At 36.9% G+C, this 24597-nt stretch overlaps 1 protein-coding gene across 5 annotated transcripts in view; it reads left to right on the top strand.

Annotated features, from left to right (window-relative positions):
• TRRAP (transformation/transcription domain associated protein) overlaps positions 1 to 24166 on the top strand; it is a 103875-nt gene extending 79709 nt beyond the window's left edge. For all 5 annotated transcript variants that reach the window (XM_074841489.1, XM_074841485.1, XM_074841488.1 and 2 more), the window contains 9 exons: positions 1632 to 1722; positions 3343 to 3542; positions 4312 to 4573; positions 13920 to 14145; positions 14673 to 14890; positions 17505 to 17689; positions 19349 to 19552; positions 20526 to 20720; positions 22932 to 24166. In XM_074841489.1, coding sequence (XP_074697590.1) covers positions 1632 to 1722; positions 3343 to 3542; positions 4312 to 4573; positions 13920 to 14145; positions 14673 to 14890; positions 17505 to 17689; positions 19349 to 19552; positions 20526 to 20720; positions 22932 to 23216 — 1866 coding nt within the window. In that variant the 3' untranslated portion in view covers positions 23217 to 24166. The remainder of the gene's footprint in view (positions 1 to 1631; positions 1723 to 3342; positions 3543 to 4311; positions 4574 to 13919; positions 14146 to 14672; positions 14891 to 17504; positions 17690 to 19348; positions 19553 to 20525; positions 20721 to 22931) is intronic.
• Positions 24167 to 24597: the final 431 nt, after the last annotated feature.

Genomic DNA, 24597 nt, shown 5'->3' with positions numbered 1-24597 from the left:
ACCACTCTAACGGGGAAGAATTTCTTCCTTATATCTAACCTAAATCTACCCTCTTTCAGTTTAAAACCATTACCCCTCACCCTATCCCTACACTCCCTGATCAAGAGTCCCTCCCCAGCTTTCCTGTAGCCCCTTTAAGTACTGGGAAGCTGCTATAAGGTTTCCCCAAAGCCTTCTCTTCTCCAGGCTGAACATCCCCAACTCTCTCAGCCTGTCCTCATGAGGGAGGTGCCTCAGCCCCCTGATCATCTTCGTGGCCTCCTCTGGACCCTCTCGAGCAGGTCCATGTCCTTTTGATGTTGGGGGCCCCAGAACTGGACACAGCACTGCAGGAGGGGTCTCATGAGAGCGGAGTAGAGGGGGAGAATCCCCACCTTTGACCTGTTGGCCACACTTCTCTTGATGCAGCCCAGGACACGGTTGGCTTTCTGGGCTGTGAGCACACATTGCTGGGTTATAGTCAGTTTCTCATCCACTAATACCCCCAAGTCCTTCTCCTCAGTGCTACTCTCAATCCACTCATCGCCCAGCCTGTACTTGTGCTTGGGATCACCTTGATCCATGTACAGGACCTTGCACTTGGCCTTGTTGAACTTCATGAGGTTTGCACGGGCCCACCTCTTCAGCCTGCTAAGGTCCCTTCCAGTGTATCAACCACCCCACACAGATTGGTGTCGTTGGCAAACTTGCTGAGGGTGCACTCAGTCCCACTGTTCATGTTGCCAACAAAGATGTTAAACAGCGCCGGTCCCAACCCCGACCCCTGAGGATGCCACTCGTCACTGCTCTCCACTTGGACATTGAGCTGTTGACCACAACTCTTTGAGTGTGACCACCGAGTCAATTCCTTATCCAAGGAATTCCTTATCCAATCTAATATTACTGAACAGTGAAATGCCATTGCAAAATTTCCATCACTTACCATACCCATTTGGATAGAGAAAGAATCCATGATTTAGTAAAATTGTGGCTGGAGAAGATGTGCTCTATCACGGATAGTACTTAGACTATCCGTGATAGAGCACATTCATTTCTTTCCTTTAATAGATACTGAGATTTACAGAATTTAAAAAGGATGCTGAATGTTAAATCTCTTCAGCTTCTTTTTTTTTTTTTTTTTTTTTTTTTAATGGAAGCCATAAAATCTTTTTTATTTTTGGGTGAAATTGGTATCCCCTTACATTAAGTGCCACAATTAGGTGGAATAAACTTACTCTCTAATGGGCCTTCTTATCAAGTATCATGGGGCTCACTGGGAATTGTGGCCTAATTTAAAGACTAACCGCTGTCATTGTGTCTGTTTTTCTTCCATTATGTACATGAGTAAGATCTTTGAGCTGGCCCAGCTGGTACTCTGGCATTATGCTGTTTTCAGGTTTATTAAGCAATATGATCTGGAAGCCGTAATTAGGTAATGCCTTAACAGTGTGTGTAGGGAGTTATTTCATCCTCTTTGGGTTTCTGTTACTGAAAGAATCTTTAATTTCCTAGTTTTCCATAAGCTGTTATTTAAAACAAGGAGCTGATTATTACTGAATTGCACTCATTAAAAAGAGAATCTGTACGTGTTGATCTGATCTATAGTCAGTTTTCCATAACTGGGAAATATGTATATGTGTGTCTCCAAACAGGTGGGAAGAGTCTATCCCCAAGCTGTCTACTTCCCTATCAGGACTCTCTATTTGACCTTGAAGATAGAACAACGAGAGCGCTACAAGAGTGGTGAGCTTGATACTGATCAAATTGTTTGGGCTCTTTGTAACTTTGTTATTATTTTCAGTTTCACCTGATTCTACTGGGAAAATAGATTCTCTAGAGAACATACCAAGTTATCAACACTAAAGAAAAAAATTCATAATAAACTTTGCTTGCATTGATTTGTTTCTGTGAAGTTAAATCTACAGATGGCTTGAGCTGTCTTGAATTTTCTTGAATAAAACATTCACCAAGAAGAGTTTCATCTCCTTTATTGTCATGTCACCTTAATTACTGAGAATCACATGTTCTTTACTGGATTTTTATCTTAAAAAAATGGTGGAGAAATAGAAAATTCTTTCATTAAAAATACAGAAGAACATTATAGTTTTCTAAGATGTTCTAGACTACTTTTGATTGGAAGTATGAACCATGCAACATTCAGTTTCTTTTCAAATGAGTCAAACTTGAAAAATAATTTAACAAAAGTGGGTTCATGTAATTCAAGTGAGGTAAACTGCTTTCTTTGAATAATCTGTACTTTAATGTCTGTAATAACTTGAATGTGTTATAGTGGTGAATCTTATGGTGAATTCAAGTAAAATGAGCATCTAAGTTTATGCAAAAAAATCAATTTTGGCTTTGAAGAAATGTTTGAGGGGTGGGGAGAACATTAAGCAATTTATACAACACCTTTTTTTTCAAGAATAAATCCCATTTAGAATTGTTGTGTCAGATGATTCCACAGAATTTAGTTGTTTTTTTGTCCCATAGAATCTCCTGGGCATCCCAGGAGAGCTACCTGAAGAGCTCTCCCTTCTCTTCTGTATTTTTCGTTACAAAGTGCATTGTTTATTTAATAGCCCTTTTCACTTAGGAATTGGTTCACTAAATTTCTGCATAAAATTTTGCAGGCACTTATTAAGTAATATCTTATTTTCTTTTGTGTGTTCCTTTGGAGAAGGAGATACCCACATACCATAATACCTCACTACATTCGTATCCAGTGACAGAGGTTTTTGCAGGTGGCAATACCAATAATTTGGCACACAGTTAGTGATGGTTCTAGTGGTTCTGCCACAAACAACTGCTCTGTCAGTGGGTTGTGTGAAGTAGTGGGGGTCATCTGGTAAAGCAAAACTCTGTGCTTAATCACTGTCTGATGTAGTTATAATGCAAGAGATCAGTTGTACTTAAAGATACTCTGCAACAGTTTCTGTGTTGTTGACACCAGCATGTTTCATTCTTCAGTTATGTGTGAGAGATCTCGCCAAAAGGGAAGGGAGCAAAACGCCCATAATTTAAATAATTTGATCCTATATGAAACAATGTCAGTTACCTTAAGAGCATGGTTAGTTAGCATGAATGCTGAGGCTACACTCCTGTGTGTTTTTGAAGAGTGTTTATATTGCTCTAATTTTAGGAAGTCCGTACCCCACTGAACAGCATTTGGAGCAGAGTTCTCTTTCTAAAAAAACCTGTTTTCTTTCTAAAAAACACATTTTCTCAAATTTTCTGAAATTTGGTAGGTAATACATGATTAATAATGCAAATCTAAAGCAAATCCTTGGAACAATTTATTTCATGCAGGCATGTATCAAGTTTATGAAAGGTAATTTTTATTTTTTTAAATTTTCCACTTTCCAGATTCTGGGCAACAACAGCCAAGTTCAGTTGGAAATCAGTCCCACTCTGCCTCAGATCCTGGGCCAATCAGAGCCACTGCACCAATGTGGCGATGCAGCAGAATTATGCATATGCAGCGAGAATTACATCCAACACTTTTGTCTTCCCTGGAAGGCATTGTAGATCAGATGGTCTGGTTCAGAGAGAATTGGCATGAAGAGGTATTTGGCTTTAATACACCTTCATATGTATGTATCATCTAAGGAAAAGTTAACTGCAAAATATTTATCTAAATTTATTTTTAAACCTTAAAATATAACTATTTGGTTTGATTCATAAATTGATGCGTTTGTAGAACTGATTGTTCTGATTGGAGTTTTAAGGATCTTGGTTATTTTGGGAAGCAGTACGGAGGTTTCCCAAGACTATTAATTTGATGAATGTCTGTAGAATTTAAGCTGTTGCTTGTACTAACTGAAAATTTATATTCTTACACTAAGTTTCACAGCTACCAGTTTCCTTCTTGATCTGGTGGTCTGTGACAGGTGGTGATTATTGTCTGAAGTTTGAATTATAACAGAGAGCAGATGGACATGCTACTCCACTTTTATTATTTGCCTCTCAGTGTCAGGCTATTCTGTTCTGCCTGCCTAGCACAGTGTTTGTTTGAAGAAGGATTACTCATATCACATCATTTTCTAATATATCACAAAATAGAAATCTCAAACTTAGCTGCTGTTGAAAGTGCAAGGTGTACTTTGTGATGCAGCATTTCCACTGCTCAGTTTGTTCAGTTGCAATGCTAATAAGAATCAGTGCTGTCATTCTGATTGACCCTCTGATACAGTTTAAAAATACAGTTTTAAATAAATGTTTCTGAGAGGATAATTTACTACATAAAATGCAGTGTGGGAATAAATACTTGGTGTTAAATCAGAAGGCCTGATCTTCCTGACTGTTTTGTCCTTTTTTTTTTTTTTTAATCCTTAGGTTCTTAGACAACTGCAGCAGGGCTTGGCGAAGTGCTATTCGGTTGCCTTTGAGAAAAGTGGAGCTGTTTCAGATGCCAAAATCACTCCTCATACACTAAACTTTGTCAAGAAGTTAGTCAGCACTTTTGGAGTAGGTCTTGAGAATGTCTCTAATGTGTCTACCATGTTTTCTAGTGCAGCCTCAGAGTCATTAGCTAGGAGAGCACAGGCAACAGCTCAAGATCCTGTCTTCCAGAAGTTAAAAGGGCAATTTACAACAGGTAAATCTTTAAAATGTTTTTTTTAAATGTTACTGTTAATCTCCAGAGAAATTTCCCACCCAAAGTTCAACTGTGAAGGCATTCTGCTTTTTCAGTATTCTTCCTGAGAGAAAATAACGAAAACATCACCTTTCTGTCATTCACCAAACCTGGAATAATTTATTTCAGTCTTTCATGGAGTAATAAAGATAATTCATAGAATCATAGAATCATTCAGGTTGGAAAAGACCCTTGGGATCATCAAGTCCAACCATCAGCCCTATTCTACAAAGTTCTCCCCTAGACCATATCCCCCATCATCTCATCTAAATGACCCTTAAACACATCCAGGGATGGTGACTCCACCCCCTCCCTGGGCAGCCTATTCCACTGTCTGACCACTCTTTCTGTGAAAAATTTTTTCCTGATGTCGACTCTGAACCTCCCGTGTTGCAGTTTAAAGCCATTCCCTCTTGTTCTGTCACTAATCACCTGTGAGAAGAGACCAGCACCAGCCTCTCTACAGTGTCCTTTCAGGGAGCTGTAGAGAGTGATGAGGTCTCCCCTCAGCCTTCTCCTCTTCACACTGAACAGTCCCAGCTCCTTCAATCGCTCCTCACAGGATTTATTCTCCGGGCCCTTCACCAGCTTCCTTGCCCTCCTCTGCACTCGCTCCAGCACCTCGATATCTCTCTCGTATTGAGGTGCCCAAAACTGGACCCAATACTCCAGGTGTGGCCTCACCAGTGCCGAGTACAGGGGGACTATCACCTCCCTACTTCTGCTGGTCACACTATTTCTAATACCAGCCAGGATGCCGTTGGCTTTCTTGGCCACCTGGGCACACTGCTGGCTCATGTTCAGCTGCTATTCAAGTGGAAACCAGACCTCAACATAGGAAATGAGTATATCATTGTATTTTTATTACCTAAAACTGTGGTCAAATCACATATGTGTTTAAAGATAAATTAGATTACTTCACTATAATTTTGCAATTTGCGTAGAACTGCCTGCTGTAGCTAAGGGACAATAACGATCTCTTATTTTACGGTGATGGCAGAATTTAATGAAGTTTTCACCCCAGAAGTCCAAACTGACAGTGTTGTATGAAGTCTTTCAAAATGGCCTACTTCTGATGAGTAAGATTACTTTAGTGTTTTGGATAACTAGATTATAAAAATTCTATTACACAAATTTACATCATTGTTAGGTAAATTGAATCAATAACTTTAATCAGATCTAATAAAAAAGGTACTTAAGGGAAGTAGCTTTTTTGCTTCATTTGTTTTCTCTTTATCAGTGGAGTTACATGTTTGAATATCTGATGTTGATTTAAAATTCTAAGAAAAGCTTGTGTACAGTAGAGCGTGGTTTTGATGTATTTGGTGAAAAGTGTTAAAGCCATGCAGCTATATATGACAGAAGGTGACATTGATTGGCATCACTGTTTTGGACTGCCAGGATTTTGAGTTTTGCATCTGTGTAAACTACATCAGCTTTTCCTTAAAGATAATTGTAGAATTAGATGAAAATGAATAGTTAAATACAGGTGTTGGTATTTTTTTAGCAGAAGAATTCAAACTTACTAGTTGTTCAAAACGGGAAGGATAAAATTTTTGTGAAGACCTGGGTTTTCATCTTTTTCTGAATCTACTTTTTCTCTTTACCCTACTGGGACTCTGACTTAGATCATTCTGGCATGAGTTAAAGCACTATCATAGCTTTTATCGCGATTTTAAAAAACATCCCCTTCCACTTGAAGTTGATTCCTCTGCAGAAGTGAATCTTGCATTGAAAGTTACTCTTTTTAGAATTCTAAGTTACATAAAGTTGCCTTAACTTAAAATTATTTGAGGTCACCACAGCTACTGAGAATTTACAGAGTTTGACAAGTAGACTTGTGGTATTTTTTCAAGCATTTTACTGACAGTGTTGTGAAAATAAGTGAACTGATGGGAATCTTGTGAAAGTAACTCAGTTGTAGATATGACCTACATATCTTGTGCACGCTATGTATTGCATGATGTCCTTTTTGAGACACAACAGTTGCATGACAGCAGATAATGAAAGTCCTGAACCATATGATTAAATTTTTAATGGATGATATGGACTAGGGAGGGAAACAGAAGTAAAAGCATTCTGTGTGTCTTTAATGGAAGCGTACAGGGGGGAAAAAAATCATTGGGCAGTGATTAATGGCATGAAATTTAACAAGTCCAAATGCTGGATTCTGTACCTAAGGTGGGGTAACGCTGGGCACAGATATAAATTGGGAGAGGCGTGGCTGGAGAGCAGCCCTGCAGAAAGGGATCTGGGGGTGCTGGGTGGCAACAGGCTCAGTGTGAACCTGCAGCGTGCCCTGGCAGCCCAGAGGGCAAACTGCATCCCAGGGTGCACCGAACACAGCACGACCAGCTGGTCAAGAGGTGATTGTCCCGTGGGATTCAGCGTTGGTGCGGCCTCACCTGGAGTGCTGTGTGCAGCGCCGGGCCCCACAGTTTAAGAAAGATGTGAACGTGCTAGAATGTGTCCAGAGGAGGGCAACAAAGCTGGTGGAAGGGGTGGAGGGAATGTGCTGTGAGGAGTGGCTAAGGACTTCGGGCTTGTCTAGTTTGGAGAAGAGGAGGCTGAGGGGCGACTTCATTGCCCTCTGCAGCTTCCTGAGGAGGGGACGGGGAGAGGGAGTGCTGAGCTCTCCTCCCTGGGATCCAGTGATAGGATGCGTGCGCATGGATCAAAGTTGCGCCAGGGGAGGTTTAGATTGGACGTCAGGGAGCATTTCTTTACCGAGAGGGTGGTTGAACACTGGAACAGGCTTCCTAGAGGTGGTCAATGCCCCAAGCCTGCCAGTGTTTAAGAGGCATTTGGGCAATGTCCTTAATAACATGCGTTAATTTTTGGTCAGCCCTGAATTGGTCAGGCAGTTGGGCTAGATGATCGTTGTAGGTTCCTTCCAACTGAAATACTCTGCTCTATATTTAATACAAGTTTGGACTTGTTTTTCATTTTTAATAATGGTTTATATGTATTTACATTGCAATAGTAGTATAGTCACTTCTTGATTGCTGTGAATGTTGTTAATCAGTTTTTGTTGGATTTGAGTTCTTTTTGGTCTATTACAGTATCTCTTAGTTTTTTTCCTTTGAGTGTTAAAGAGATCGGGGATTTCAGAAGGTGTAAAGGAAAACTAAATACAACACCAGGCTCAAGTCTGCAAAATATAAAGTAATGTTTCAGAATTTTTCTAGAGAAACAATTAAGAAAGTTTAACTACAATTCAGGTACAATTTTTAGTTAAAAATGGAGGGGATTTTCCATTTTCGTATGTTGTTGTGTATTTTTTTCAATGTCTTCATAATAGTTAAATGGCAGTTAAGGTTTTCAGGTTTGCTATCTACTCACAGAATTTTTAAAGAATTATACGGAACAACATACAAAACAAAGAGTAACAACTGGGCATAAAGAGTAACAACTGGCCTGGGCATAAAAATCATGTAAAGTCATCAAATGCAACATGTTTCTTAGTAAACTTTGGTTTAATAATAAGTAATTACTTTCTGTATTTTTTTGTTGCAGAGTTCATGTTTTATTTTTCAAGTATGATTAAACATGAATGTCTACAGGATTAAAATAATTATTTTGCTTAGTGCTAGATTTGATTTTATTTGAATCTAATCTGTTTTAATTCACAAATGAAGTGTGGGAAAACAGATGAAATTAAACTGATCAATATACTTACGCATTTTTGTAATTTAATTCATTATGCAGGAAATGAAAATAAGTTTTTTATTAATTTTGTAATAACAGTAAAATGTACATAAATAAATGAATAAGATTGTAATTACTGTACTGATGATAGCAAAGGCTGTTTTATGAGAAACCATTTGTAAATCATGCCTACTGTGTCCTTTTGTCACATAGAACATTTATATTTGTTTGTTTTTCTGAGTCTCAGTACCAGTTGCATTTAGATGATGGACAGATAATTACAGTGGTTGCCTTCCATTTCAAAAGTATTCAAGCTGAGGAGGTGTCTTGGAGTAAACTCTTCAGTTATTTCCAGATTAATGTTGGCAGCTATGTTTTATAGACACTTTCAACGATGTTTGGTTGCATAATCATTTCCATCAACATCTGAGTTGCATCTTGATTCCTGTTTGGAGCCAGTGGGGACCCTCATGCCATTTTTTATATTCTTAATACTTTGTCTGCAGTAGTCTGGACCGTTGGAGCTTTGATAGGTCATCTTTTTCCCTCCTAACGTTCTATATTTTAAAACCAAATTTTACTTTGAATTTTTTTTTGCTTGAACTTCAAATGCATAGCTCTTTGACCATCTGTTCTTTGTTCCTTCTCTCCTTTTCTGCTAAACCTTTGACATCAAAGAAAAGGCAAATGCTGAGAAATGCTCCCTTTGAGAGCTGTCTCAGCAGTGAAAGGAGGAGGAAAAACTGCCTCAATTGTTCTTTTGTGGGCAGATGATAGTTTAGAGTTTGGATTGGCTTCTTTCTACAACCATCTCTCCACTAAAGCTGAATATGAATGGAAAATTCCAAAATATACCCTTAAAGGGCAAGATAATTTTTTTGAGAGTTTTAGCACCCAGCACAATGAATATATTTACTGTGAATGGAAACTCTGTAATCAGAAGGAAGCTTCTTGAAGTCCTAGTGTGGGGAGAGGGCAGGGGAAAGAGCTCTGTTAGTAACTTTCAGATTTAAGGATTATTTTTTTTTTTTTTGTAAGTGAGCATAGCATCACTTTGGTAGCTCTTTCTTTACTTTCCTTCTGATTTTTAAATAACAGGGTGTTATCCAAAAAAACTAGACAAAGAGATTAAACTTAGCATTGTATTTGACCTTGGTCTCGTCTTTGCAATCGTGGTTTTCTGGAGCTGACTGATAAACTAGAAGTTGTGCTTCATATTTCTGCTTAACTGTTACTGAGATTTTTCATGTTTGTTGGTGCTCTCCAAAAGTTCTTACAAGATTAAAAAGAACCTTTGGAAGAGTACAGAGTATGTAAATGTCTGAATAATAACATCAAAAGCAAGACAGTTCTTCTTTCTTGGACAATGCTTGGATCTTCTTCAGTATCCTATGTATAAAGGATTTGAACTGCTCTGCAAAGCTGAGCTTATATTTTAGTCCTTAGTCCTCTATCATCTTACCTGATGGGTGTCCTGGGTCTTTAGGTGAAGATGCTTGGGTCATGAACTTTCTTAAGCAACTTTGTTTATGCTCTGAATATCAATCTTTAAAATCTTGCAAATGAGCTATTTCTTGTGCTAAAAACTTTAACTGATTAGAACTGTTTTCTGCCAGTGTAGCAGAAGGGCTTTGTTTTAGTTTTAAGTCTTTGTTTGGAGGCATTTTCTTTGGTTTTTGATGGTATGTTAATGTTCTGTAGGTCAAGGGTTTTGAGGGGACAGAAGGTTTGACACTCTAATTTTGCTAACTATTGTTATTCTTGTTGGTTTTGTTCTATTTTTTTTTTGTGTTGCTTCATGAGAAGTGATGGTACAGCCCTCATTCAGAAAGTATTAAGCTTTTATCTAGTTGTGTTAAGAACTGTCAGGATTTTTTAGGTCTGTCTTACTGGCAGAAAGATTGTCCTCCCTGCTTATCCTTTCCTCGAGAGTGGCAAGAACTTCCCAATTATGCTGGATTGGATGGATTCAGGTAGCAGTTTTTGAGTCATTCAAGACTTTAAATTGAATGTATTTTTTTGAAATACATATATCACCCTGTAAAATCCTTAGCAGCATTGAGAACAGACAGCAAGCTTCCTCAGTTGAAATGCAGTCTGTAAAGTATCATGGTCTTCTGTGAATGTCTCCATTAAAGATGAGGAGGTAAACTTCCTATTCTGTTTAGGAAAAGATGTAAGTATTTTAGTAAGGTATTTTAGACCAGCATGTGTTAGCTTTAGAAGATGTTTTTCAGTAGTAAGTACTGGAAAAAGTGGATTTGTTTGAAACAGAAATACTATTTGTATAGATTAAGATGTCTGCAAAGCAGAGAGACTGTACGCAAATAATGTCTCGTCTTGTATTTCCCTTTCTTCTGGCTGAAGTGATTTTCCTTCTCAGATGGGCTGTGACCTGAGCAAAAAGACTAATTGAACTCTGTTTTTCCCATCTGGCACTGGGAAACAAAACAACAGAAAAATCCTAAAATAGGCATTTCAACAAACTAGAGCTATTCTCCTGGTGAACTGAATGACTTTTTGTAAGGAATATATATTGATGCCTATTTTTACTACTTGGGTGATTCACATTAGCACAAAAACTAGTTGCAATTTGGGGGTGCTGTCCTGGACTTCAGGGATTCAGGAGGTAAATGATTCAATAATTTTGTCACTTTCATGAAATGATTTACTCACACTGCTCACTAGAGGGTAGGCTTGGGATTATAATAAGAGTGTTTTACAGTGATATCGCAATAGATGCACTGCCCATACCCGGTAGAAAAAGAAAAGGGAATATTACAGAGTTTTATACTAATTTCTAACATCTGTAAATATGAAACTGTATTCTTCATTATAAACTTATTTCTTACAGAAGTGGAAAGGATTTTGTATATGCTAGGTTTTTGCTGTTTTGGGCTAGTTGACTTAAGACGTTCCCTGAAAGCTTTTAGTATATCAGTTTATTGTGGATACACAATGAAATATGTTTGGTTATGTGTTCTCTGATACTTTGTTTCAGTAAAGAATAGCAAAATGAAGGGAATCCTAGGTTACTTTATTTTATTTCATAATAGTATCCTGTACATGTAAAGAAGATAACTTGGAGAAAAAGGGCGTATATAGAGAATTATATGAACTCTTCTGCCTAAAAGAACAAATGTACTAAGCTTGTTGGTAGGAGTAGGTCTTGTGGATAATCAGAATTTTGAGTGGTTTTAATTGTGGTTGAAAAGAACTTTTATATGCAGTAGTTGCTGTGTGCATGTACTTCATTCACTGTTGGCATACTTGCGGATAGATGCTTGTAGCATATTTATGTGGTCAAATTAATTTCCCCCCTGAGTAGCACTCATGATTTTTTGTGTGTTTCTTTTTTTTTCTTTTTTTTGTCAACTTAGGAAGATATTGTGTGTATGCAACATACTGAAACATAGGTTCTGCAATAAAATTCAAACTCATTTTTGAGACTGTGTTAATTTTCTGTTGTATTGAACCATAATGAATCTCAGAAATAGTGAATTGACATTCTTGCTGTTGCTTTTTCACTTGTAACATGTTGAACTTAAAATGGCATCTTTTAGACTCTACTGTGGAAGTACTTTTTAAAAATTCGAGTCTGTTAGTTAACTTGCACAATTTGGGATACCATAACTAATGAGATTTACAGAGAGAACAGTTTATATTCTTATCTGAGTATGTTTAATCTTTCGTTGTGGTACTAAAGTGCTGAACCATAATTTCATGTATGTGGTTTATTCATTTTCCTTCTTTTGAGAAATTCAAACACATGTATTTATTCATTTATTTATTTATTTGCCGTGTTCTGAAACTTGTAGTGAAAGTATCGTTGAGAAGATGGCATTGGTTTTGGCCCAGAAAATGGTTGATATTGCAGTGATTCTGTTACAGAATTATTTGCATAGTTTATTGAAGAGCACGTATTGACCTTGAGAAAGTTCTTATTTCACTTGCATGGGGCCTAGAGGAGATGGTTCCACGCTGCAATACTGTTATGTTGCAAAGAAAAGAGCAGGCTGTTTGCATAATATTGTCATTTTTGCTTAGGCTGTCATATCTGTTCTTCCTGTGGTGGCATGCAGTTGTTATCTAAGCCAGGAAAGAATAAGGAGAATTTTCTTGCAGCTCAATGGGAGCATAATAGTAATAGCAATTTTGCTACTTGTCCTGCAGTTGCTCACAGATTCTACATTGTATCTTTGGTTAAGGCTCTTTCATCCCTTTTTAAAAGTAAAAAGCCTCCACTGATTTTAAATAAATAAATCGCTTCTAATGAAACAGGCAGAAAATTATAGTACTAGACTGTAAAATAAGCTTACTTTTCCTCTTTCACTAAATGATCTGGTCTAACCTAATCATTTGTTTTATTACTGCTTTCTTTCTATGCAGTCCATCTGGTTGCAGTATATAGACAGTTAAATACAGGAATATTTAGAGTAACATTACAGAGTACCGTGTCCAGCTCTGGGGCCCTCAGTATAAGGACATGGACCTGCTTGAGCAGGTCTAGAGGATGCCACGAAGATGATCAGGGGGCTGGAGCACCTCCCTTATGAGGACAGGCTGAGAGAGTTGGGGGTGTTCAGCCTGGAGAAGAGAAGGCTCCGGGGAGACCTTAGAGCAGCCTCCCAGTACTTAAAGGGGGCTACAGGAAAGCTGGGGAGGGACTCTTGATCAGGGAGTGTAGGGATAGGGTGAGGGCTAATGGTTTTAAACTGAAAGAGGGTAGATTTAGGTTAGATATAAGGAAGAAATTCTTCCCCGTTAGAGTGGTGAGACACTGGAACAGGTTGCCCAGAGAAGCTGTGGCTGCCCCCTCCCTGGCAGTGTTCAAGGCCAGGTTGGACGGGGCTTTGAGCAACCTGGTCTAGTGGAAGGTGTCCCTGCCCATGGCAGGGGCGTTGGGACTAGATGATCTTTAAGGTCCCTTCCAACCCAAACCATTCTATGATTATTTAAAATTTTCACAGTATGTTTTTCTAATGCTTACATGACTGTAAAATAGGAAAGCCTTGGAAAGTTCATTATTTACTAAATAACAGAATATTTTAGACCTGCATACAGAAAAGAGGTAGCAGATTCTGACAGGTTGAAGTTATATATAATTTTAGGACTTTTACTAAAAGATTTTCTATAGAGATGGAGTATTCAACAGAGCCTGTCTTTTAAAGGCAGTACAGCTTTATGTGTGTGTTCAGTTTGTACAATTGAATTGTAGGATTTGTCTTCCTCCAGCATCTACTGTTGTAGTGTTATTGCTGTTTTATGATTCTATACCAGTTATGGTCTGGCTCTTTCTTAATGATTCTTATGTTTCTTCTGTGTTTGTCTGAAGCTGCTAGTTTTAATTTGTGTTTAGGGTTCATAGGTAGCCGTGTTTCTCTCTGCTGGACTTGCTTGGTAGTATGCTTTCCGTATTTTGTGTGAGTTGCTGCTTGTAGTAGCTTTCCATTTTACTACAGTATTTGATACCAGTGTGATGTTTTTCTGCATAACAGGTGTGTGTGCTGTGTGTGGGACTCCCTAAAGTATTTTACTAGAGGGCATGTGGCTGAAAACCTCTTTGAAAATGTGAACTTCAGACACTTGACAGTTAAATACTCTATACAGAATTTGAAATGCTGAGGATGTGTATATATATATTTTTTTTTTCTTTTAGACTTTGACTTCAGTGTGCCAGGGTCAATGAAACTTCACAATCTGATCTCTAAACTGAAGAAGTGGATCAAAATTCTGGAGGCAAAAACTAAACAGCTTCCAAAGTTCTTCCTCATAGAGGAAAAGTGCCGCTTTCTAAGTAATTTTTCAGCTCAAACTGCAGAGGTAGAGATACCTGGAGAATTCCTTATGCCAAAGCCAACACATTACTACATCAAGATAGCAAGGTAACCTAAAAATATCCTTTGGTAGTTGTAATTCTGAGAGAATTACAGAGAAGAAAATGAAAACCTCCTCCATACGTCCACTCTGCAGAAGTAGATGTTATGTACATTTCATATATTTAAATTACGTATATGGAGTCATACTTTTGTATAACACCTTTATTTTTTATTTCATCCTCCTTTGGTAATTTTACATTGCCTCACTAAGCAACTGTACTGTTATATGAAGAGCATATTTGGTTTTCCTTTATGTTGATATAAGTTGAGATTAGTTCTTCTGTTGTAGTCAATAGAGGCACTCTTCTTCAAAGTAGTGGTAAAAGTCTGATCTAATGATTAATTTTGCTCAAGATGGTGTTTTCTTAAAAAAAAATAAACAATCAAACAGAAGAGCTTTTTGAATACAAAATAAACCATGGGCTAGCTGGATAATAGAATTGTACCTTGTAATGCAGTTGTACTGCCTTATTTCTTTAGGTTTTTAAAATTTTTTTTAAAAATTTACTTTTTTATCCCTTTCTTCCTGATAGGTTTATGCCCAGAGTGGAGATAGTTCAGAAACACAATACTGCGGCTAGAAGACTCTATATCCGAGGCCATAATGGAAAGATTTACCCGTACCTGGTAATGAATGACGCTTGCCTGACAGAGTCTCGTAGAGAAGAGCGGGTATTACAACTTCTTCGCCTTTTGAACCCCTGCTTAGAGAAAAGGAAGGAAACCACAAAAAGACATTTGTTTTTCACAGGTACTGAAAAGAGAGATTTTATATTATTTTTAAATACATGTTATACTCAAAAGATTACAATTGCTGAAGTTTTTGACAACTACTAATCACTGATACTGAACTTTTTGAGTATTTGGAAGGTAGATTCATATCTGTCTAGGGAATTAGTCTTTTCTGGCATTGTAGCACCCCTCTGAAGAAGTAAGGTTGATTGCGTGTGATATAAGGTATTTTTAGAAAGGCTTACATGCATCATTTATGGTATAAAGTTCAGTTGTGAGTAACTATATAAGGCAGAGGCATGCCTGCTGGATCTGTTGCTGTGGGAGTGGATATGTGTACTTCAGAACAAGCATTTAGAGACAATTGGAAAGGGACAGAACAAAACTTTTTCTCCCCAAGTTGCAATATATGAATATTGAATTTCTTTTACCTCTTCCACATAACACAGAAGAAGAAAGATTTTTTTTTTTTTTTTTTTTTTAGCTTTGAATTTGATACATAGTTTCTGAATTCTCTGAGAATATATCTTCGTAATTTTTGAAGTAACTTTATATATCCATGGAGATGTTTACTTTAAGGAATATATACTGATTGGTTAGTTGTTGCCAAATAAAATCCATTCATAATCAGAAAATTGGATACAGGTCTTCTTTTGAGTGTACATCTATGAACCTGTAAAAGGTTATTTGGTTTGGAGAGAGTGCTTTGCCAACAGCACCACCTGGCAATGCTTGAACATTACAGAGTTAACAAACATAATGAAAGGGAGGCCTTAATGAGGAGACTTAAGGAGGGTTCCAATATGATTTATGTGTATAAATTGCCAAAATACTCCTGTAATAAAAAGGTCACACGGTTAGACATTTCTAAACAGAAACAGAGAGTGAAGGCTGAACACACAGTCTTAATTCTTTCTTCTTCCTTGTGTATCTTGGCTTTTTCATGTGTCGATTATGAATAATTCATTCATAAAATGGGAAACAGAGAATACCAGTGTCTCACCTGGCAACATACTTGATCTGCTTGTGATTTAAATACAGTGTAAATGCTTTAAAATAGTTAAACTCTTTTGTTTTCCAGATACTAAGGCTGTTGGCAAGTTCCAGCTTACAGCTGTGTAGTTACTTCATATTAATATATAAATAATTTTCAGGAGGTCAATGAATCACTTACTAACTTCACATAAATGAGTTCTGTACATTGCATTAGTCAGTTCTAATAATCCTTGGTTGGTGAGCAGGAAATATATTACGGATAAGGGAAACTTTAATCAAAGACTCTAAGACAAAGCTGCTACTTTGCTATTGTTCTTCTAAAAAGTGCTGAGATCTGATTTTAAAAAAGTATGGTTTTATCAGTCCTCCTTTTTTGGCTAGTAACACCTATAGACATGTAGTTGCTGTCATGAGCTTAGGTGGCCAGGTGATGCAAGTTGCACCTGCAGAGCTAGAAATGCATGTTTGAGTTCTAGCATTAAAAAGACCAAAATATACAAGTCAAAGCATTTGCTATAACAAAAGGTAAATATAGTATCTCTATGTATGTGACGACAATTCTACATGACTCTGAGGCCAAAATAACAGAAATGCAGTAGAAGAAACCTTGAAAGATGTCATAAACAAGGCCATTGATACAGAAATACATCCTCTCTCTATATAACGTGATTAGTGAAGTAGCAAGTTTTCCTTCAAAGAACTGTTTTTAAACTAGTGTTTTTGGGAATAATTCTCTTCCTTGTGGTTTGATACTACTTGAAAGAACCTAAAGAACATTCATTTCTCTGCTGCCACAAGTTAATGGAAGCAGACCAGAAGAAAGAGCTCATTAACACTCCTTCCTTCTGCGGAATGCATTTTTGTCTTTAGTATTGAAGAAATTACATCAAACAATTTAAATGTATTTAAACAACTTTCCCCTATATTTCTGAGGTTAATTATTACAGCTTCTGAGAGAAATGATGAGAGAACAGTTTTGGTGGTAACTGGAAGTTGCTGTCAAAGAGTACAAACAGTGTCACTGGAAAAGCTACCTATGGAGGAGGCCTTGCCTGTCTTGATGTAGGTGGTGATGCACATAAGACTCAGTAGGATGATACATCTGTTGAGCACCATGGAAGTGCAGATAGGGTTTTTGCAAGTTTACTGCTCATCAAGGAAAAGTTTAGTGGCTTAAGTTTTCTTATTATTGAATATTTCCTTGTGTCTTTCCTGTGTTATTTTCAAACAGTGTAATTTAAACATCTATTCCTCAACTATGTTCAGATTTTTGTCCTTCAGTTTTTCTGAATCATTTTAAATACCCTATTGAGTTTAGTAGTTTTGTTTTTCAGTCATTTTTATTGACATAATGCCAGTGTGGTGTCATCAGATACTACAAACCCCTTTGCTCCTGACCAAAATATTACCCCCTTTTCTGCAGATAAAGAAAATTAGGAAGAATATATGAGTGTAGTATTAAAAATTTTCTCTTGATACACTTCAGTTGATTATCACAGTTTTGTTTTAAGGGCTGGTACTTGCATGCTAATTCTTCTCTTAGTATTTGGGTTATGGATTAACTGTTTTGTTATGTTTTGTTTCCCCCCCCTCCACCCCATCACCATCCTCTCTCCCCCTTTTCAAATTACTCCCAGTCCCCCGTGTTGTAGCAGTTTCTCCACAGATGCGTTTGGTTGAAGACAATCCCTCTTCTCTTTCCCTGGTGGAGATCTATAAGCAGCGCTGTGCCAAGAAAGGCATTGAGCATGACAACCCTATTTCTCGTTACTATGACAGACTGGCAACAGTTCAGGCACGGGGGACTCAAGCTAGCCATCAGGTATTAGAATATATAATGAATTTTAATCAAGGGCTTTTCTTGAGGACTCTACTATACTGTATTCAATCCCCCCTCCTTTGCCCTGACCCTTCACCTTTCATTAGATGTGAGACATATATTTTGCAGAGGTGGTGTTCTATTTTTTTTTTGTTTTATTTTGTTTTTGCTTAATGTATTCTTGGGAACTCTTATATCTCTTTGGTGTTTTAGATTATCTCGGAAGGCTTCAGAAAAGCTGTATGTGTTTTACTCTATGTTGTTTGGGTAACTGCAACTGAAAACAGACAAGGCATTGATTGTTTTTTGGCCCTTTTGTATAGGTCTTTGAAAATAATTAATTGAAAACAGCATTCCTGATTTACATAAACAGTTACAGCATGGTACATGGTGCAGGCTTCCCTATGTTCTTCAAATGTATCTCCTAAAATTACCAGTGGATTCATTACATCTAAGCTGAATAGAAACAGTTGAGTAATCTCACCCTAATGAATGATAGTACTCAGAAAGAACAAACCTCCCTCTCTCTGTAACCTCCATCAAACATCTAATTGTGATATATAAGGTTATTTTATGTTTTTTATCTTAAGGTTAATGCAAATTCTTACATAAAATGCCAGTCCCATTTTATAGCTATTAGAAAATACATGGGGTACATGTATCACAGACATAATTTAGAGAAACTGTCTTTGCAGGATTTCTTTGTTACAAAATAAAAGGAAGTGTTACGTAACATCTGTTTCTATTTTGAGAATTTTTCCTTCAGGTTATGAAACTCTTTAACAGCCATTTAATTGAAGTCAGTATGACTATCATGCTTTCTGGTATAATAGAACAGATCCTAACTTTATTTCTTTTTCTAAATAATTAGGCTAGTATATGCTACAGTAATTAAATATTTTGGTAGATTGCAGATGTTTTCATCTAGGGAAAAAACTATTTCACAGACCCAGCTGAATACATTTCTCAGCTTTTATCTTTTCGTATTTTTGAGGTAATTTTTCTGTAATAATACATGATACGAATTACATTACCCAGTGTCTTTCCCTATCTTGTGTAATAAAAATCCTTTACCTTTTACCCTGTGTATGAAGACACCATGCAGAGAGCCATCTTTAGGTTGCGTGCTTTGTAGGTCCTATGTATACTTTCAAATCTTGCAATTATGCTTAAAATAAATGATTTTATTTTATTGCTGCAAAATGCATATCCAGCTTGTGCTGAAGCTAGAAAATAATGAAGTATGTTCTGTTATTTCCCATAAGGAAGTGCAGCATCATGAGTTGAATGTCTCTCTTGCTCACTTCTGATTTTCTTGAAAGTCTTGAATAGAAGATATTTCAAATCTAACTTTTCAGTCTCAGGTTTTCTGACATGCCTGTCTGCAGTTCTCATGTTTACATGGTTTCATCAAAAATTTAGTCTTTTCAGATAAACGCTATTTTCTAGCTGTGCAGAGGGTGGGCTAAAAATACATTATGTGTGTTTTGACAAAGAAGTCAGGAAACAGTGTTGGATTGAAAGAGTCCAAGTTCAGGATTTTTTTCCTAAAATGGGATACAGCAGTTGAGAGGTTAACTTTCGTAGTTGCTTTTGGCATATTTGTCTTGCTAAGAAGTGTATTAAAAATTATCTCTTTCAACTAATATTTTTCATATGTAGGTTCTCAGAGATATACTTAAAGAAGTGCAGAGTAACATGGTACCACGCAGTATGCTAAAGGAGTGGGCTTTACATACATTCCCCAATGCTACGGATTACTGGACATTTCGAAAGATGTTCACTATTCAGTTAGCCCTAATTGGCTTTGCAGAATTCATCTTTCATTTAAATAGACTCAACCCTGAAATGCTGCAGATCGCCCAGGTATGCTTTAGCTTGTTCTAGATGCATGCTGTCATCTTTGATCAAATGGAAATTTGAACTATGCTTTTGAAATGAGTCAAAACGGTAATTCGACATATATAATTAACAGTGTATTTCAGTAGGCTTTTCACTTATATGCGATTGCACATCATGTAGGTAGTAATTTAAACTGTAATCCTCGTGGACATCAACTCTACTTTCTGTGGTGAGAATTTAGAACTTTGTCTGCAAAATCATTCTTAGATATTGGAACTGTTTGTGTAAATGACTGATAAGTCTCTGTTTTCAGTCCTCCTTCAAATATATTGCTTTGAATATATCTGTGTCAAACAGATTTAAAAAAAATAAATATATTGAGCTTCATTTTCTTAAAGGGGAGTACCCTTTTTTAATACCTTCTCTTTCCAGCATTGCCATCACGTCAAGCTACAACTCCTATTAATAGCGATTTTTCTGTTTTAACCCAACATTTAAAATGAGGATTGCCACCTTAGTAGGGCAAAGGTGGTATATATTAAAGTCTTAAAGCCATTTTAATGCATGGAGAGCTATACTGTGTATAGCAATTAAGATTCTTTCATCCCTCTAGATAAGTGTTCAGATGCTTACCCAGAGTGAACAGTGCGTAGAGAATGCTTACCCAGAGCTGGGGTGCCTGAAGAATGATCTATCTGCATGACTCCTTACAGACCACGCCACAGAAGAATCTAGTCCTTAAGCTTGATATTACAATAATGTGTATTTAGTAAGGGGTTTTGGACACACATTTTGAGAGAAATACATACCTGACTTTGTGCATGCTTTTAGTTTTAACTTTTTTGCTCAAAACCTGTCTGGCTGAAAGAGTGAAAAGCTATTGAAGTACTGTTTGTACTCTGAGTATTAACAGTAAACAAAAACCCAACTTCTTTTGGTTTCATTAATGAAAATCAGTTCCTTTAAATAGTTTTGTGTGTCTTGCTTTTAACTCCAGGATACTGGCAAGCTAAATGTAGCTTACTTTCGCTTTGACATTAATGATGCTACTGGAGATTTGGATGCCAATCGTCCAGTTCCATTCCGGCTTACACCAAACATTTCTGAATTTCTTACCACCATTGGGGTGTCCGGTCCACTGACTGCATCTATGATTGCAGTAGCTCGCTGCTTTGCACAGCCAAACTTTAAGGTTTGTATACCTTTTGAAAGGTTGCTTGTGAGCATGTTATATTTGAGAATTTATAAACTAAACAGCACTTTCTTGGTTAAGGTAGAAACTGAACAGCCTGTATTTGTTTTTAAATCTTACTCTAAGGTCATCACGAAGGCCAGCTGAACTGTTTGCAATTTGCGTTTTTGGAAGGAATAGGAGGAAGATACGTGTAATTCTACCCTTAATTTAATTTTTTGTTCAAATGTGTTAATCCAGAGTGATTGTTTCTGTGCTCTAGCCTCATAAATCCTTACGAATTCTGGCAGTGGAATATGGTAAAATGACAAATGCAACATCATTTAGAATCTTCATAATAATCTGTGAATAGAAATGTGTCTTAGCCCTTTGTTAGCAGAACAGAATGCTAAAGATATACTGTTACTTTGATGGATTCTAGCTCTTAGCAGGGTGTAGTTTTCTAAAGAAATTGTCTAACTTGCTTTTAAATTCTAATGCTTTCCAAAAATGAGGCATCTTGCACTTAGGCAAGCAATTTGCACCAGAAAGACATTGCACATAACATACTGTAGCTATGGTGTGAGCTAGGTACTTTTAAAAAGATGGAAAATGTCATGATTTTTTTCTTTATCTATAATACAGAAAGCTGTGTTAGAATATTTTTTAATAATTCATCAGCTTACCTTACAAAGCCATGTCTATATGTGCAAATGAATTTTCAGACATAGCCTGTAATTTCAACATCTGAATGACGTACGCCCATTTAGATTTGCCACATCAATTTGGTGCGACCCCACTTTGAGTACTGTGTGCAGTTTTGGGCACCTCAGTATAAGGAGGACATCAGACTATTAGTGAGTCTCCAGAGGAGGGCGACTTAGATGGTGAAGGGTCTCAAGGGCAAGATTACGAGGAGTGGTCACTTGGTTTGTTCAGCTTGGAGAAGTCTGAGGGGTGCCCTCACTGGGGTCTACAATTTCCTCAAGGGGGGCAGCAGAGGGGGAGGCGCTGATCTCCTCTCTCTGGTGACCAGCGATAGGACACAAGGAAATGGAATGAAGCTGCATCAGGGGAAGTTCAGATTGGACATTAAGAAAAAGTTCTTCACTGAGAGGGTGGTTGGTCACTGGATCAGGCTCCCCAGGGAAGTGGTCACAGCACCAAACCTGTTAGAATTCAAGGAGGTCTGGGTGACACTTTTAGTATATGGTTTAGTTTTAGGTAGTCCTGCGAGGAGCAGGGAGTTGGACTTGATGATCCTTATGGGTCCCTTCCAACTCAAGATACTCTATGATTCTATGATTCCTTAAAGATCAGAGCACAGGTGCCCATTTATTCGTTTGAGAGTGATGTGTGCCCAGCTCAGTTCAGGTATGTGTCAGTTACTGCTTCAGATTATTTATTTTTTGGGTTTAAGAGGAATACTTTGAACATTTTCTGCATTTATCTTTTTAACAATGTCCATAAAATATATTTAATGTGTGTATGTATATGTTTGCCTAATACCTATATGTATTATAAAATGTTTTGGTTTTAATATGCAAACAGTGAATTTGACTCAGACTGGATACCTAGAAGTTTGGTTTAGAAGCTGGAGATTGTTGGAGTTGATAGATTAATGTCAGTAACTCAACTCAGTGATGAGAAAAAACAGGAAACTATTTGTTGCAGGCATTTTTTTTTTTTTTTCATCCAAGGGTAGAACTGGCCTGTATGTGCATAGATATATTATATACATATGTAAGTATGTTGCAGTCAAGGTTCTTTCCCTGTTTGACAGAAAACAGTATTCTCTGGGAGCGTAATCACTCTGCAAAAAAAAAAAAAAACCAACCCAGCTTTGCAAAGCACTCTTAATCTTTGCACAAGACTTCTGTGTATGTGTGCATGTGTGTGGGAAAAGTCATAAATTTAGTGGTGTCATTTAAAAATAGGATATACAGGACTGTATTTGTGTATGAAAATCTTAATATATGTTATAGTTTATGTGATTTTTCATTTTGGTAGAAGTCATTGTGTTATGTTTTCATAATGAAAACTTTTTATGAAAAGAAAACTGAGAGGAAATAGTAAGGACAGTTGGAAACCACACTTACCTTGAAAATACTGAGATTGCAAAGCAGGACCAAAAGTGTCAAAATGCTGTTGACTGAAATCTAGTTACCATTCTATAAATCCTGATGGTTCTTTGGATTATATATAATAGTCTGATTTTTCTCCTTCATATAGGTTGATGGCATTCTAAAAACTGTGCTACGGGATGAAATAATTGCATGGCACAAAAAAACACAGGAAGATACTTCCTCTCCACTCTCAGCAGCTGGGCAACCCGAAAATATGGACAGCCAGCAGTTGGTTTCACTAGTTCAAAAAGCTGTTACTGCTATCATGACTCGACTTCACAATCTTGCTCAGTTTGAAGGAGGAGAAAGCAAAGTCAACACTCTGGTAGCAGCTGCAAATAGCTTGGATAATCTCTGTCGTATGGATCCTGCCTGGCACCCCTGGCTGTAACTTGAAATTTTCAATAGCTTTTTTTGCTGCTGTTTGTGGTGTGAGCCATATATTGTGTTAAGAAAATGTGAAAAAAGCTTTCCAGACCATGGCTTACCTGTCACACTTCATTTTGTCAGTCTTCATCTTAATGGTGTTTACAGTGACATGACAATTTTACTGTTTTTAATTTCATGAGGGGACATTTCCTTCTGTTTAAAAAATGTTGTTCAATATGCAACAACAGCTTTCACAAAGAGCTTAAAATGAAGAGAGGAAACTTCAATAATATACAGAAAAACCCTTATTTTGTGATGAGGACTATAAAGCTAGCACTGTTAGATTTAGGGTCTGCTGTTCCTAATAACCTGCAGTATATAAATTTTTTTATACAATAGTAATTAAAAAAAAAAATGGACAGTATTCCCAGTTACTGAATTTTACTTTGTGAAATTTTACTTAATCTCTGTCCCTTCATTATACCAAATTGAAGGCACAAATAAATAAATACTCTTTCTTTAAGTTTACTTTGAATTTACATGAGCAAAGGTGGTTTGTACAGAGAATTTTGTACCAAATGTATAGAGGTGACTTTTTGTTAGGCACTGAGAAAATGATGATCAAATTGTGCTAGCTTTTCTTGGAGCACAAGCTATGTACAGTAAAAGTGTAAACCATTTAGGGTGTTTAGTTGTGGACAGTGTTTGGGGGGGAAGTCATCCTTTGATACATGTATTTGGCTGTAATAGATAAAAAAAGTAAAATCTTATAAAGTTCTCTTTTTTTTTTTAATGTGTAGAATTACAATAGCTTCTTTAGAGTGAATCTGTTTCTTTGTAATTTAAGAAAAAATCAGTTTAATGTTTCACTCGTCTTTATGTTGTGTTAGCATTTTTATAAAACTTCGGTGTTGAGAATGTTAAATTTGTACAGAGTGATTTTTTTCAAAATAAATATTTTGTAAAACTCTCTATGGTATTAATTTTATTTAGAATATTTTTAATTGAACTAAATGAACTAAATATGAACTAAATAGAAAAGACTGAAAAGCAGGTGTAATCTTTAATAAATGAAAGCAGCCTGTATGTTAAAGGGTGATGACTGTATTAATAAGACATGAATGTGATGTTCTCATGTGTAGTGTTGAATTTGTTTACAGAAGAGCTGCAGATAGGAAGTATGTATATGACAAGAATTTCTTCATTCAGTGTACAGTCTTTCTTCCCAGCCAGTCAATTAATGTGTTAACTATTCATTTTCTAAAAGTCTTTCTTCAGACAGAGCAGTCTATTTCATGTCTACAAGAAAATCAGCTTTTAAGTAATTGTTCAGAGGTCAAGATTATATCTGCAGATGAACTCTATTAAGGGATTTCTGCTATTCCCACAGAAACAAAGATGAT

The sequence above is a fragment of the Strix aluco genome, chromosome 15 (genome assembly GCF_031877795.1).
Source record: "Strix aluco isolate bStrAlu1 chromosome 15, bStrAlu1.hap1, whole genome shotgun sequence".
Classification (NCBI taxonomy): domain Eukaryota; kingdom Metazoa; phylum Chordata; class Aves; order Strigiformes; family Strigidae; genus Strix; species Strix aluco.
The sequence above is the reverse complement of the archived record's forward strand: the minus strand, read 5'-3'. Positions and strand labels throughout refer to the sequence as shown.